This window comes from Eriocheir sinensis, chromosome 30 (assembly GCF_024679095.1).
Source record: "Eriocheir sinensis breed Jianghai 21 chromosome 30, ASM2467909v1, whole genome shotgun sequence".
In the NCBI taxonomy this organism is placed as follows: domain Eukaryota; kingdom Metazoa; phylum Arthropoda; class Malacostraca; order Decapoda; family Varunidae; genus Eriocheir; species Eriocheir sinensis.
In genome coordinates, this window is record NC_066538.1 from 13,612,019 (window position 1) to 13,626,427 (window position 14,409).

The following is a 14,409-nucleotide window of genomic DNA, read 5'->3' on the forward strand; positions in this document are numbered from 1 at the left end:
TAGCATGTGGAGAGAGAGAGAGAGAGAGAGAGAGAGAGAGAGAGAGAGAGAGAGAGAGTAATTTTGAAGTGCTGTACAATAAAAATACAGCAGTGAATAACAATAGATTATCTCTCACTATACAAAACCTATAAGGTAGCCTATTCCTGAAAACACTCTCTCTCTCTCTCTCTCTCTCTCTCTCTCTCTCTCTCTGTAATGTCCAGTGGTTACAGCAGTGCCTGGCAGAGCTGAGGAGGCTAACACATTTCACACATGGTCACATCCTGATCACAGACTTTTATTAAGGAATGATTTACAGGAAAACATAAAATTAATGTTTCAATACAACATTTCCTTGATTTCATCACATGGTTCCAAGACCAATTTTTATCTATAAGTAATAAATACATCACGTTGAACCAAATTTGCGTAGTTTAAACTCGCGTAAAACAAGACGTCCCTGTAATTACAAACATGGAAATCATGGAACAAGTTAACAAAAGTAAGTGAAGGGAAGGCCGGTGGACAGCATGGAACACTGCGCTGATGCCACAAGAATGCAGCGAGAAACTGAACAATACATTGCATCAGGTATTAATGTTAGGCACACAAGGTTATGCTGGATGTTACTAAATAAAATAAAAAAAATAGTAAAAAAAAAAAAAAAAGAAAAAAAAAAAGTCACCTTTATGATGTTGTTCTGGTGGTGGTGGTGATAGTGATGATGGTGATGATGTGGTGATTGTGATGATGTGGTGATGGTGGTGATGTGGTGGTGCAGGACATTACCCTCACAACACCACACCACAGTCACCTCCCTAATGTTGCTGTGTTGGTGATGTGGTGATGGTGGTGATGTGGTGGTGGTGGTGCAGGACATTACCCTCACAACACCACACCACAGTCACCTCCCTAATGTTGCTGTGTTGGTGATGTGGTGGTGGTGGTGATGTGGTGGTGGTGGTGCAGGCCATTATCTTCACAACACCACACCACAGTCACCTCCCTAATGTTGCTGTGTTGGTGATGTGGTGGTGGTGGTGATGTGGTGGTGGTGGTGCAGGCCATTATCTTACACACCACACCACAGTCACCTCCCTAATGTTGCTGTGTTGGTGATGTGGTGGTGGTGGTGATGTGGTGGTGGTGATGTGGTGGTGGTGGTGATGTGGTGGTGGTGGTGATGTGGTGGTGGTGGTGGTGCAGGCCATTATCTTCACAACACCACACCACAGTCACCTCCCTAATGTTGTTGTGTTGGTGGTGGTGGTGATAGTGGTGGTGGTGGTGGTGCAGGCCATTACCCTCACAACACCACACCACAGTCCACCACAGTCACCTCCCTAATGTTGCTGTGTTGGTGATGTGGTGGTGGTGGTGGTGCAGGCCATTACCCTCACAACACCACACCACAGTCCACCACAGTCACCTCCCTAATGTTGCTGTGTTGGTGATGTGGTGGTGGTGGTGGTGCAGGCCATTACCCTCACAACACCACACCACAGTCCACCACAGTCACCTCCCTAATGTTGCTGTGTTGGTGATGTGGTGGTGGTGGTGCAGGCCATTACCCTCACAACACCACACCACAGTCCACCACAGTCACCTCCCTAATGTTGCTGTGTTGGGCTGCCTCAACCACCACGGGCAGTCCTTCCACCACCTCACCAAAGACAAGAGGTGACAACATACCACCTTTCTTGGTGTAGATGGCAAACTGACCACGCCTATTCCACATCGGTGCACCCACATCACCCGGCCGGCCTGACCTCCGGTACTCACCCTTATCAAGGTCAGGCAGCAGCATGGATGCCCCCTTCCCATCATTACTTTCATAGTCCCCAGCCCACACATACTCTCCTGGCTGTCCCTTGTCCCCCACTCCTAGCAAGCTGGTGTTGCGGTAGGAGGGGCCGCGCTGCCCCGTGCACAGCAACAGAAACTGCCTGCCCCGCGGGGTGTCAGGGCTCAGGTAGATTTTGACCCGCCGTGCCGCGCTGCCTGGCCAGGACAGGTCCAGGAACACTGTGCAGGGGGGGGAGGGTGGCACGACCTTACTCACCTGTAAACACACAACACATTGAGTGATATGGCATGCACACACACACACAAGAAATTAAGTTTTTTTTTTTTGGAGAGTGCAAAACGACAGAACGATGAAGTGGTGGATCAAGAAGAGGGAGGAGGAGAAAAATTAAATAGCAGCAACAATAAGGAAAAGAAAGGAACGAAAAAGCTTAGGTCAATGTACACTAATGTCGACACTCATATAAAAAAGCTAGAATTGGTGGGAATTCAATAATGCAATTATAACATATATAGAAAAGACAGAATGTGGAAGAGTGGTGGAGGGGTGATGTAGTATCGGCGAGGAGTGTGCAAAGCTTTGAAGAAAAGTTGAATAAATGCAGATACGGAGACGGGACCACACGAGCGTAAAGCCCAGGCCCCGTAAAACTACAACTAGGTAAATACACACACACACAGAGAGAGAGAGAGAGAGAGAGAGAGAGAGAGAGGCATAGCTACTTTGAATAAAGGGTTGGCTGACCGTTCCCAGGCCGCCGTTAATCAGGTCAAGTCAAGTCATTCTCCTTCGCGCTGCCTGGGGAAACCTACCGTACCGTACCGTACCGATATTAGCAGTATTTGTTAGGAAATACCAGTAGTACCGGTATCATGACTTGTACCTGGAAGAGGCGTACTGGTATTATTTCAGAAAACTGGTATCAGCAATACCGGTATTTTTGTCGATACCGCACATCTCTAGCGCTGGGACGGTTGCGCCATACGTCCATCTTCTGCTGTGTCTGGTCTCTGTGTGTGTGTGTGCTAACATAACGGTCCCACACACTAGGCAGCATGTATATACTTCCTGACCTACAGTGACCTGCATGTCACTGCTAACATAACAGTCCCACACACTAGGCAGCATGTATATACTTCCTGACCTACAGTGACCTGCATGTCACTGCTAACATAACAGTCCCACACACTAGGCAGCATGTATATACTTCCTGACCTACAGTGACCTGCACATCACTGCTAACATAACAGTCCCACACTCTAGGCAGCATATATATACTTCCTGACCTACAGTGACCTGCATGTCACTGCTGACTTAACAGTCCCACACACTAGGCAGCATGTATATACTTCCTAACCTACAGTGACCTGCATGTCACTGCTAACATAACAGTCCCACACACTAGGCAGCATGTATATACTTCCTGACCTACAGTGACCTGCATGCCACTGCTAACATAACAGTCCCACACTCTAGGCAGCATGTATATACTTCCTGACCTACAGTGACCTGCATGTCACTGCTAACATAACAGTCCCACACTCTAGGCAGCATATATATACTTCCTGACCTACAGTGACCTGCATGTCACTGCTAACATAACAGTCCCACACACTAGGCAGCATGTATATACTTCCTGACCTACAGTGACCTGCATGTCACTGCTAACATAACAGTCCCACACTCTAGGCAGCATGTATATACTTCCTGACCTACAGTGACCTGCATGTCACTGCTGACTTAACAGTCCCACACACTAGGCAGCATGTATATACTTCCTGACCTACAGTGACCTGCATGTCACTGCTAACATAACAGTCCCACACTCTAGGCAGCATGTATATACTTCCTGACCTACAGTGACCTGCATGTCACTGCTGACTTAACAGTCCCACACACTAGGCAGCATGTATATACTTCCTGACCTACAGTGACCTGCATGTCACTGCTAACATAACAGTCCCACACACTAGGCAGCATGTATACACTTCCTGACCTACAGTGACCTGCATGTCACTGCTAACATAACAGTCCCACACTCTAGGCAGCATATATACACTTCCTGACCTACAGTGACCTGCATGTCACTGCTAACATAACAGTCCCACACTCTAGGCAGCATATATACACTTCCTGACCTACAGCGACCTGCATGTCACTGCTAACATAACAGTCCCACGCACTAAGCAGCATGTTTAAACCTCCTGACCTACAGTGACCTGCATGTCACTGCTAACATAATAGTCCCACACTCTAGGCAGCATATAAACTCGGCCCTCGATTTAACGGACCCTGATTTAACAGATTTCGGATTTAAAGGACCACAAAATCTCAACGGACAACTCCACCCAGCAACGGACATTCTGTCCGTTGCTGGGTAGATTTGTCCGGTGACACCGGCTTTAGAAACGTCAAAACCCTAGAATAACAATAAACATATATAAAATCCTATTAAAATAAATTTAAAAATATCATGCATACTATGTATATCATAAAATCATTAGAAAAAAAAATTGTTCCGAGTTAGAAGGGAGGCTGGTATAGAGGCTGACGTAATTTGTCCGGTGTGACACTGGCTTTAGAAACGTCAAAACCGTAAAATAACAATATACACAAAATCCTATTAAAATAAATTTAAAAATAATATGTATACTCTACGTATATCATTATATCATAAAAAAAAGAAAAATTGTTCCAAGCTTGAAGGGAGGCAGGTATAGAGGCTGACGTAATATGTGTTAACATGGTGCACTCTACGGCTCCTCGGGGGCAGATTCAGAAAGCACTTACATCAATGTAACTCCGAGATACGTCCCTCCGCACTTCCATCGGGATTCAGAAAACAGAAAAAGGATGTAGCCGAGGACGTAACTCCGGTGTAAGTTACGCCAGCCTCAGAGGTGTAACTCTTGCATCCTTTCTTCAATTTTCAATGAAATGCTTTATATGTAATGTTTCCCAATAAGGTAATAAGAGTTTATGAGTCAATAAAGCAAAATTCTTCCTTGACAGCAATATGCTACAGCAGGGATGGAATATATGTTGTAGAGTTCACTACAGCTGTCAGCCGTCAGGTCCGCCAACAGCTGAAGAAGAGGAAGACTAGTCTTTATCTTCTTATTTTGACCTGTACCGCTTTGAATCGCTTCTTAGGTCCTCCTTGGTTATTTAGACTCAAATAATTAACTCTACACAGATTGCACCATGTTAACACGCCACCCAAGCCTCAGTTTGCGCTTGTCTCTCGAGGAATGTACTACATTGTTCATTGCTGCTTTGATTCTGGTGTTTGTTTTGTTCCAAGATGCCTCCCAAACAAGAAAAACATAAACGTGTGAATCTAACAGTGATGCAGAAACTTGATTTCATAAAGAAATGTGGGTTGAGTGTAGCAAGCGTGTGTCATGAGTATGGTGTTAAGAAACAAACAGTTTCCGATATTCGTAAGCGTAAACAGAAGCTACAGCAGTATGCCGTGAGTTATTGTGTCGATACGTCCTCTACTTCTAGTAAAAGTGGAAAAGTAGCCCCAAGAAAACACATGAAAAGTGGTAAAGATAATTTTTAAAGTATTTTTTTTTTACAATACCGGTATTTATCGTATGTAAGTATTTTCAAGCAATGGACTACCCTTCCCCCCTTAATCCGTTAAATCGAGGGCCGAGTGTATACACTTCCTGACCTACAGTGACCTCGGGATCAACATGACTGTGGACCTGTGCCACAGCACTGACTACAGCTGCTTGGACATGCTGGAGCACAGTGACCTTGATCTTGCTGCTGTTTGTGAGAAGTAAAGAAAGTTTGTGGTTAGCAGCCGTGCAAAATGTTCTTCCTAGTCTGGCAGTGACCGGTGGCTGGCAAAAGTGCCACACCAGAAACTCCACACTGCTGAGTCCCCAGCTCACCTGCAGGGTTGCTGCGCCCAGGGGCAGGGGCTGGTCCTTCAGGGCGTGGAGGTACAGCTGGCCGGCTTCAAGGCTTATTCTTGCATGTCGGCGCTGACCTTCCACCTGGTGGACAGCAAACACCAGGCCAGCCTGCAGCAGGCTCCTGATGGGCTGTGTCAAGCTGCGGAGGTCCTCGGCCTGCAAAGGTCCCTGGTGGAGGGAAGGGAAAGTAGGAAGACCATGTTAGGCTGCTGCTTGGGCCGACAGAAAACAAGAGTGTGTGTTAAGAAAGCTGCTGACTCCTTAAAGCAGCTTTGCTTTTCAAGCTTATTTCAGAAGTCACTGGCAGACACTAACAGTGCTATGCTCAGGTAAAATAAACAGTAATTATACAGTGACAAGTCAAAGTAGCTGGAAATTACAGTAAACCCCCGTGATATCGCGGTTCAGTTTTCGCAGTCCCGGTATTTCGCGTTTTTTTTTGTAAGACCTATTAATTTTGATATCGTGTATATTTTCGCCATTTCGCGGCATTCTGCAGCATTGTTTACGAGTTTAAATCTCGCATGTCACGATAGAATGGCCGTGGCGGTGGCCGAAGTGATAGCGTACTGGACCCACATTCGCCGCGTGATGGACGACGCGGGTTCGAATCCTCACGCTACCACTCGGATTTTTCAGTCACCGCTGAGTGGCTTAAAACTACCCACATGCTGGCCTGAAGACCACCCATCAACCCGGACTCTAGAGGAAGCCGTCCAAGCGAATCAAGAACGAGTTCTGGGGGCCAGCATGAGCCAATGCAAGATGGCGCCACTATAAACACTCGCCTGCGCCAGAACGGGCTGGGCCGACCATCAGGCCCCACCTGGAAGAAGCCTTGGGCCGACCATCAGGCCCCACCGGGAAGATGCCTACCGGCGCAATAGGCAACAACGTAAAAAAAAAAAAAAAAAAAAAAACATACCAATTTAGCCAATCAGAGCGTTGGTATTGTTTTCTCGGCTGCTAATTGGCTGTTGTGTTCTAAAAGCATCTCACTGCTCCGTATCTCACAGAGAGAAGCTGCTCGCCTTGTTCTGTCTTAGTCCCGTGTGTCTCCCTACAGTGTACGGTGTGTTTCGCGTTTCTTTCTGTAAGACCTATTAATTTTGATATCGTGTATATTTTCGCCATTTCGCGGCATTTCGCAGCATTGTTTAGGAGTTTAAATCTCGCGCGTCACAATAGCATGGCCGTACATACCGCTTCAGCCAATCGGAGCGTCGGTATTGTTATCTCAGCCGCTGACTGGCTGTTGTGTTCTAGAAGCATCTCGCTGCTCTGCATCGCGCAGGGAAAGAAGCTGTTCGCCTTGTTCTTTCTCAGTTCCGCGTGTCTCCCTACAGTGTACGGTGTTTTGCTTTTTTTTCTGTAAGACCTATCAATTTTGATTTCGTGTATATTTTCGCCATTTCGTGGCATTCTGCAGCATTATTTATGAGTTCAGATTTCATGCGTCATTATTGAATGGCTGTACGTACCGATTCTATTGTTTTAAAAGTGTGTCTAAAGACCTTGAAATGCTTTTAAAAGTACTGTAAAAGTTATAAAAACGTGCCAAGGGTGTATATAAACAGTATACCCAGAAAATCGAAAGGGGCCTATATATATATATATATATATATATATATATATATATATATATATATATATATATATATATATATATATATATATATATATATATATATATATATATATATATATATATATATATATATATATATATATATATATATATATATATATATATATATATATATATATATATATATACAGGTAATTTACGAGTATTGTGTCCTTGAAGAGGTCGCGTAAATCAAAAACAATGTAAATCAAACAAGAGGTAGGTTTCTATCTAAAAATAAATATCCACTTCATTCAGAGAGAGAGAGAGAGAGAGAGAGAATATCCATATCACCGAGATATCCATTCAGGCATTCAGTCTCAGCCTCACTCGTGTGAGGAAGAAATGAGGGACACCATGAGCGACTGGCTAGTATTGGTACCGGTACCGAGCAGTCTGGTACCGGTACCGTACCGTATAGCTGGTACCATAAGTACCATTACTGGTACCGGTACCTGCGCGGGAAGAATTGAGCTCAGCTGTGTGGCCGCGGCGGCGTGTGAGTCCAGTTGCATGAGACGTCTGGTGCCCACTCCATAAAATATCGCGTATAAGTGAAAAAACGTGTAAATTAAACATTTATTTGGATTTTGGACCCCGCATTATTTCAAAAACGCGTAAACCAAACTCGCGTAAATCGAGTTAAATGTATGTATCTATATATATATATATATATATATATATATATATATATATATATATATATATATATATATATATATATATATATATATATATATATATATATATATATATATATATATATATATATATATATATATATATATATATATATATATATATATATATATATATATATATATATATATATATATAGAAAACGCTCGCCATATCACAGTCTCGCTGTATTGCGGATTTTTAAATTGTAAATATTTAGTTTCATATCATGGATTTTTCGCTATATCGCGGGATTTTGCGGTATACAGGTAAATATATTTATTATTTTACTCATTTTGCATTAAAAGAAGCATTTTGTAGCCTAAAAAAAATGTAAACAATATAAAAAAAATCAAGAAAGTAATAATAAGAACATATTAAAATAATATTAAATTGAAATAAAATATGTAGAGTACAGCAGATGAGTAGACAAAGACTCGCACATATGGAAAACGCAGCTACGGCCGCTTCCGCTTGAGCTAGTTTGTCCATTGCACACTATTGGCTGACGGATGGGAGGCGACCAACCAGAGCACTGTGTTCTGTATCCTGGGCGCTGATTGGCTCAGCGACCGTATCATTTCTTGATTCGTCAGTGGTTACCTCGGAGATAAAGGGAGAGTGTGCAGCTTGCAACCATTAAATGCTCGAGAGGTTGGCAGTGAGGACCCAGACAGGATGAGGCAATGACTACACTTGAACAAGATTAAAGTCCTAAACTTGCTCAAAATGATTACTCCAAGCTTATCTAGTTACGTGGAGCTCTTTGCGGTACAGTAATAAACATGTGGAGAGCTACTGAACCAAACAGCTGATACACTCTTATTCTTCTTGTGACCACAACTTACCAACCACACGAGTAACCGACATGTTGATGACTGAGTTTCTGACTAGAATTTTGATGAGTTTCCCGTGAAATGTAGCCAACTTTGAATCTCTCGAGAAACTAGTGGTTGGGTGACCTTGTTCACACGGGCTGAGGTGAGATTCACAGATATGCATGTTTATATAAGTAATATATGTATATAAAATATATATAAATTATATAAATAATAAAATAAATATAAGGTCGTTACTTCCCGGATTTTCGCCTATCGCGGGGGGTTCTGGGACCTAACCACCGCAATAAACAAGAGATCACTGTATATATATATATATATATATATATATATATATATATATATATATATATATATATATATATATATATATATATATATATATATATATATATATATATATATATACAGTAAAACCCCGATTATCCGAAATGGACGGGGGGAAGCCTCTTTCGGATAAGCCGATTTTTCGGATAATCCGGATTTATGGCCGCCATTTTGATCGCCGCCAGTTTGATCGTCGGCATTGTGTTCTGCTGTATGGTAAGGACGACTTTCTTCCTTTTCCCGGTTTCTTTCGGCATGGTGATGTAGAAAGAAGTGAGGTCGAAGCACAGGTAGAACAGCGATCGACTGCCCAGTGTGAAGTGTGTGACGCGACTGCCGCCGACTGACGATGTAAACAATGAAACCAAACAAACACACGCTATGCTAAACAAAGTAGTACGCTTAAAACATGTGATGTAAATGTTTTATTGTATGTTTGTCTGTGTGTCTCCTTGTCTGGACCAGTGTATGTTGATACTTGTGAGCGTTGCAGATCTGAATTGTGAATGTTGCAGAGTGCGATTGTGAATGGTTGTGCAAGCTTGCAAGTGTGACCTTGATGCATCGTGCAGGTGGAGACACAGTATGATGACTCATATTATCGCGCAACTCGTATGTTGGAAGGGGAATGTGGCATGGAGTGGAGAGGGGAGTCGTGTTTGTGTCGTTGTCTTGAGAGTACGGTGTGAGAGTAGTCGTGCAGTGTAGTTTGTTCGTTCGCCGCACCTACGTCCTTGCTGGGGCGAAGGTGCGGACGTGGTGTTGTTGAGAGTTTGTTTAATGTTTTTTGTCAAATACATTGATCTATTCGTATTAGAAAGCATATTCATTTTAACTGTTCTTATCAATTTTAAATGTGTTAATATAGTACATATGTAATTACTTTTATTTATTTTTGATGTTTTATAACGTTTTAGTATAGAAAAAAAAAAGTTTTAATTGCATTATCCAGATCAATTTCGGATAATCCGGTTTTTCGGATATATATATATATATATATATATATATATATATATATATATATATATATATATATATATATATATATATATATATATATATATATATATATTCAGGTTTTACGCATTTTTTAAATAACGCGGGGTCCAAAATCCAAAGAAATGTTTAATTTACACGTGTTTTTTTTTTCATTTATACGCGATATTTTATGGAGTGGCCAATAGATGTCTCATGCAACTGGACTCACATGGCTGAGCTCAGTTCTTACCGCACGCCACTTTAACAACAATACAGTACCCACGCTGCCACGCTACTTAACAATAGGGGTGCGCAGGTACCGGTACTAACAGTACCAGGTATACGGTACGGTACCGGTACCAGACTGCTCGGTACCAGTACCAATACTAGCTAGTCGCTCATGGTGTCCCTCATTTCTTCCTTACACGAGTGAGGCTGAGATTGAGTGCCTGAGTGGACATCTCGGTGATATTGATATTCATAACCTACGAGTGATGGTGAGAATAATATGCTTATTATGATATCAGAAGCTGTGCATCATCAGTATGTTTACAGGGATGTATTTCTCACAACACCAGCCCAGCCACCATTTTCATTGCTTTACTCAAGGACACTTGTCAGTTCAAGCAGTAAAGATTACACCAAAAATATATAAATTTCGGGAAACCACATTGTCAGTGTTCTTTAACCCGTACATATTTGAGCATTTTAAGATTTTTTTTTTTCAAAATTGTTATCTTAAAGTTTGGGGTGCGCGTTATACGCCGCAAAATACGATATTTATTTTTCAACAGAAACCTACCTCTTGTTTGATTTACATTGTTTTTGATTTACGCGACCTCTTCAAAGATGCAATACTCGCGTAAATCGAGTTTTATATATATATATATATATATATATATATATATATATATATATATATATATATATATATATATATATATATATATATATATATATATATATATATATATATATATATATATATATATATATATATATATATATATATATATATATATATATATATATATATATATATATATATATATATATATATATATATATATATATATATATATATATATATATATATATATATATATATATATACAGGTAACTTGATTTACGTGAGTTTGGTTTACACGTTTTTGAAATAACGCGGGGTCCAAAATCCAAATAAATGTTTAATTTACACGTTTTTTCACTTATACGCGATATTTTATGAAGTGGGCACCAGATGTCTCACGCTCACACGCCTGCAGCCACACAGCTGAGCTCAGTTCTTCCCGCACGCCACTTGAACAACAATACAGTACACACGCTGCCACGCTACTCAACAATAGGGGTGCACAGGTACTGGTACCAGTACCGGTGCTAACGGTACCAGTTATACGGTACGGTACCGGTACCAATACTAGCCAGTCGCTCATGGTGTCCCTCATTTCTTCCTCACACGAGTGAGACTGAGACTGAGTGCCTGAATGGATATCTCGGTGATATGGATATTCTCTCTTTCTCTCTCTCTCTCTCTCTCTCTGTCCACTGAATGGAGTAAATATTTATTTTTCGATAGAAACCTACCTCTTGTTTGATTTACATTGTTTTTGATTTGCGCGACCTCTTCAAGGACACAATAATATAGCTAATAGAGAGTGACCTGTATATATATATATATATATATATATATATATATATATATATATATATATATATATATATATATATATATATATATATATATATATATATATAATTTAAATCATAAGTTATTTTACTCTAAATATAACACTTAGATCATTTTATATAGCATACTTTATTTTTATTTAAATCATTATTTTCTTTTACTCTGACTGAAATTGATTTAAATCACTTGATTTAAATCAAATCAACCTTGATCACAGTAGAATTAGAAGTGGAGTGAAGAGAACATGAACCTCCATTGAATCAATGCCAACATGACAACAATTCATAACTTGGCAAGTATAAGCCTTTCATTGCTAAACGCTAACAGCAAGCGTTAGGCGTATTTGCTGGTGGTGCTAAACACTCGCTGCGAGCTCCAGCCACACTCAAATCTTCTGCGTATGAGTGTTCCAACAATATTTCTCACAACACAGGACTGCCAATTGAGTGGGTTCTCCACTAAATTTGGTGGAAAATCATATCAGCCCAGAGCGGAAAATCTACAGATGAGTAACTGGTGGATGTTGTTGTCCAATATAGCGGCATTTTTGCATAGCTTCACCTATCACCTGACTGATTCTTTGACCAAATAGTTGTAAATATTGCAGTTGGCAATACTACCTTGCAAGAACCTCAAGGAGAGATGTCCACAGTTCCCTCAATATGGCTGATCATCGTGCATGCACTGACGTAAGTGTTCACATTCAACACTCCCTGAATATGCATGTACGTTCGCAGGTGAGGCATACATAACTGAGTCCTTTAGATCTGGGCCTCCTCTTTCCAATGGTGTTTTTATTTTTTAGCTGTGATGAATAGTTTGGGATACAGAGGTTAAAATAGACCCCCCCATTGGGCTGCCCGACTGTGCCTGAGGGGATAGTCGTGTCTCGCACCACGCACAAAGAAAGGGTTATTCACCAGGTCTCTCCTCTGATACAAGACCTTGTAGTGACCACACCCTCACACCCATGCCTCCAACTTAAGTCATTCTCCAACTATGAGAAGTATACTTTGAAGAAAAGGCCGTGAGCAATCTGAATGTGCCCGGTCCAGTGCCTTGGCCCCAGCACAGCACCTTGGAACCTGTTGGACCTGTCAGCCGCCACTTTCCTCTGATGTCTTCCTGATGCCTCCACACATCTCCCCCTACACTCTGGGACTCCAAGCCAAGTACTAAATTAGTAATGGCCAATTCTATTTATCTTAGCCTGAGGTAGGAGCTGGGGAGTTCAGCAGGTAACTCACCTCCTTGATAAGTGATATTTCCAGCTCTTTTAACAAAAACCTTCCCACAGTAACCTTACAGTGCTGTGTTCTGTTAAGAAAAACACAGCAACTATACAGTGACAAGTCAATGTAACTTTACAGTGTTGTGTTCTATTGACCCGTCCGTTGTGATTGGCAAGGATTTGGCTTTCACTGGTAGCCTGGGTCTTTCTTTTCAACCAAAGGGTGGATAGTGAACGTTACTCATATGGCACTGGTATGCTGGATATCTCCTCCCAAGGTGCATGACTTTACATTTTCTCCATTGAATTGTAGCAGCCACTTTTTGCTCCATTCCTGTAGCTTGGTGATGTCTTCTTGTAGGAAATCCACAGTCAAAGAGTTAAGGAAAACACAGCAATTATACAGTGATGAGTCAAGGTAACTCTACAGTGCTGTGTTCTGTTAACCCTTTCCATCTGTGACGCAGAAGTCAGCATCACAGTGTGGTAAGGGTCAAGAGGAAATGGAAGAGGGTTAATCCTCTTCTACACCTCTCAATCCTCCTCTAAATTCCTCTTCCATTTCCTCTTAGGAGGTTTAGAAGAGGATTAAGAGGAAATGGAAGAGGATTAAGAGGTTTAGAAGAGGACTAACGGTGACGACGTCGCTGGAGTGAAGGGGGTTAAGGGAAACACAGCAATTATACAGTGATGAGTCAAGGTAACTTTACAGTGCTATGTTCTGTTAAGGAAAACACAGCAGTTATTCAGTGATGAGTCAAGGTAACCTTACAGTGCTGTGTTGTTAAGGAAAACACAGCAATTATACAGTGATGAGTCAAGGTAACTCTACAGTGCTGTGTTCTGATAAGGTGAGCACTGCAGCGCCGTGTGTCAGGGACTCGCTGCAACAAGAATGACACTTGGGCCTTACTGACCTTCAAGCTCAGCGTCAAAATGAGCTGCAGTCTGTCCATGATAGTGGACTCTGGGTCTGACTGGGCCCTGGCCTCTTCTGGGTCTGACTGGGGCCTGGCCTCTTCTGGGTCTGACTGGGCCTTGGCCTCTTCTGGGTTTGACTGAGGCAGCAGTTCTTCTTTAGTAACTTCCAAGGTCATATGGACAGCCTTGGCAACACCCAGGGCTGCACTAGATGCCATTTTCACCTGAAACAACAACACTGGGTTAAGGAAGAAGTTCACACCTCGCTCTTGTTCCTCTTAAGGGGGAAGGCCCACAGACTGCCCTTCTGTGTATGCGCTGCTGTTGTTATTCTAATGAGGGTTTTCATCTTATAACACGATAAAAATATCTTCATTATGCCCAAGTATGTACTAATTTT

The 14,409-nt window shown here is 41.7% G+C and overlaps 1 protein-coding gene across 5 annotated transcripts in view; it reads right to left on the minus strand.

Annotated features, from left to right (window-relative positions):
* LOC127005592 (uncharacterized) overlaps positions 1-14,409 on the minus strand; it is a 182,501-nt gene that overhangs the window by 80,922 nt on the left and 87,170 nt on the right. For 2 of the 5 annotated variants that reach the window (XM_050874540.1, XM_050874539.1), the window contains exon 3: positions 14,006-14,233. The exons of 2 other annotated variants lie outside the window; for them this stretch is intronic. In XM_050874540.1, coding sequence (XP_050730497.1) covers positions 14,006-14,233 — 228 coding nt within the window. Of the gene's footprint in view, positions 1-5,697; positions 5,878-14,005; positions 14,234-14,409 lie in introns of all 5 variants that reach the window. One more of the 5 variants, XM_050874541.1, reaches the window with a different exon arrangement.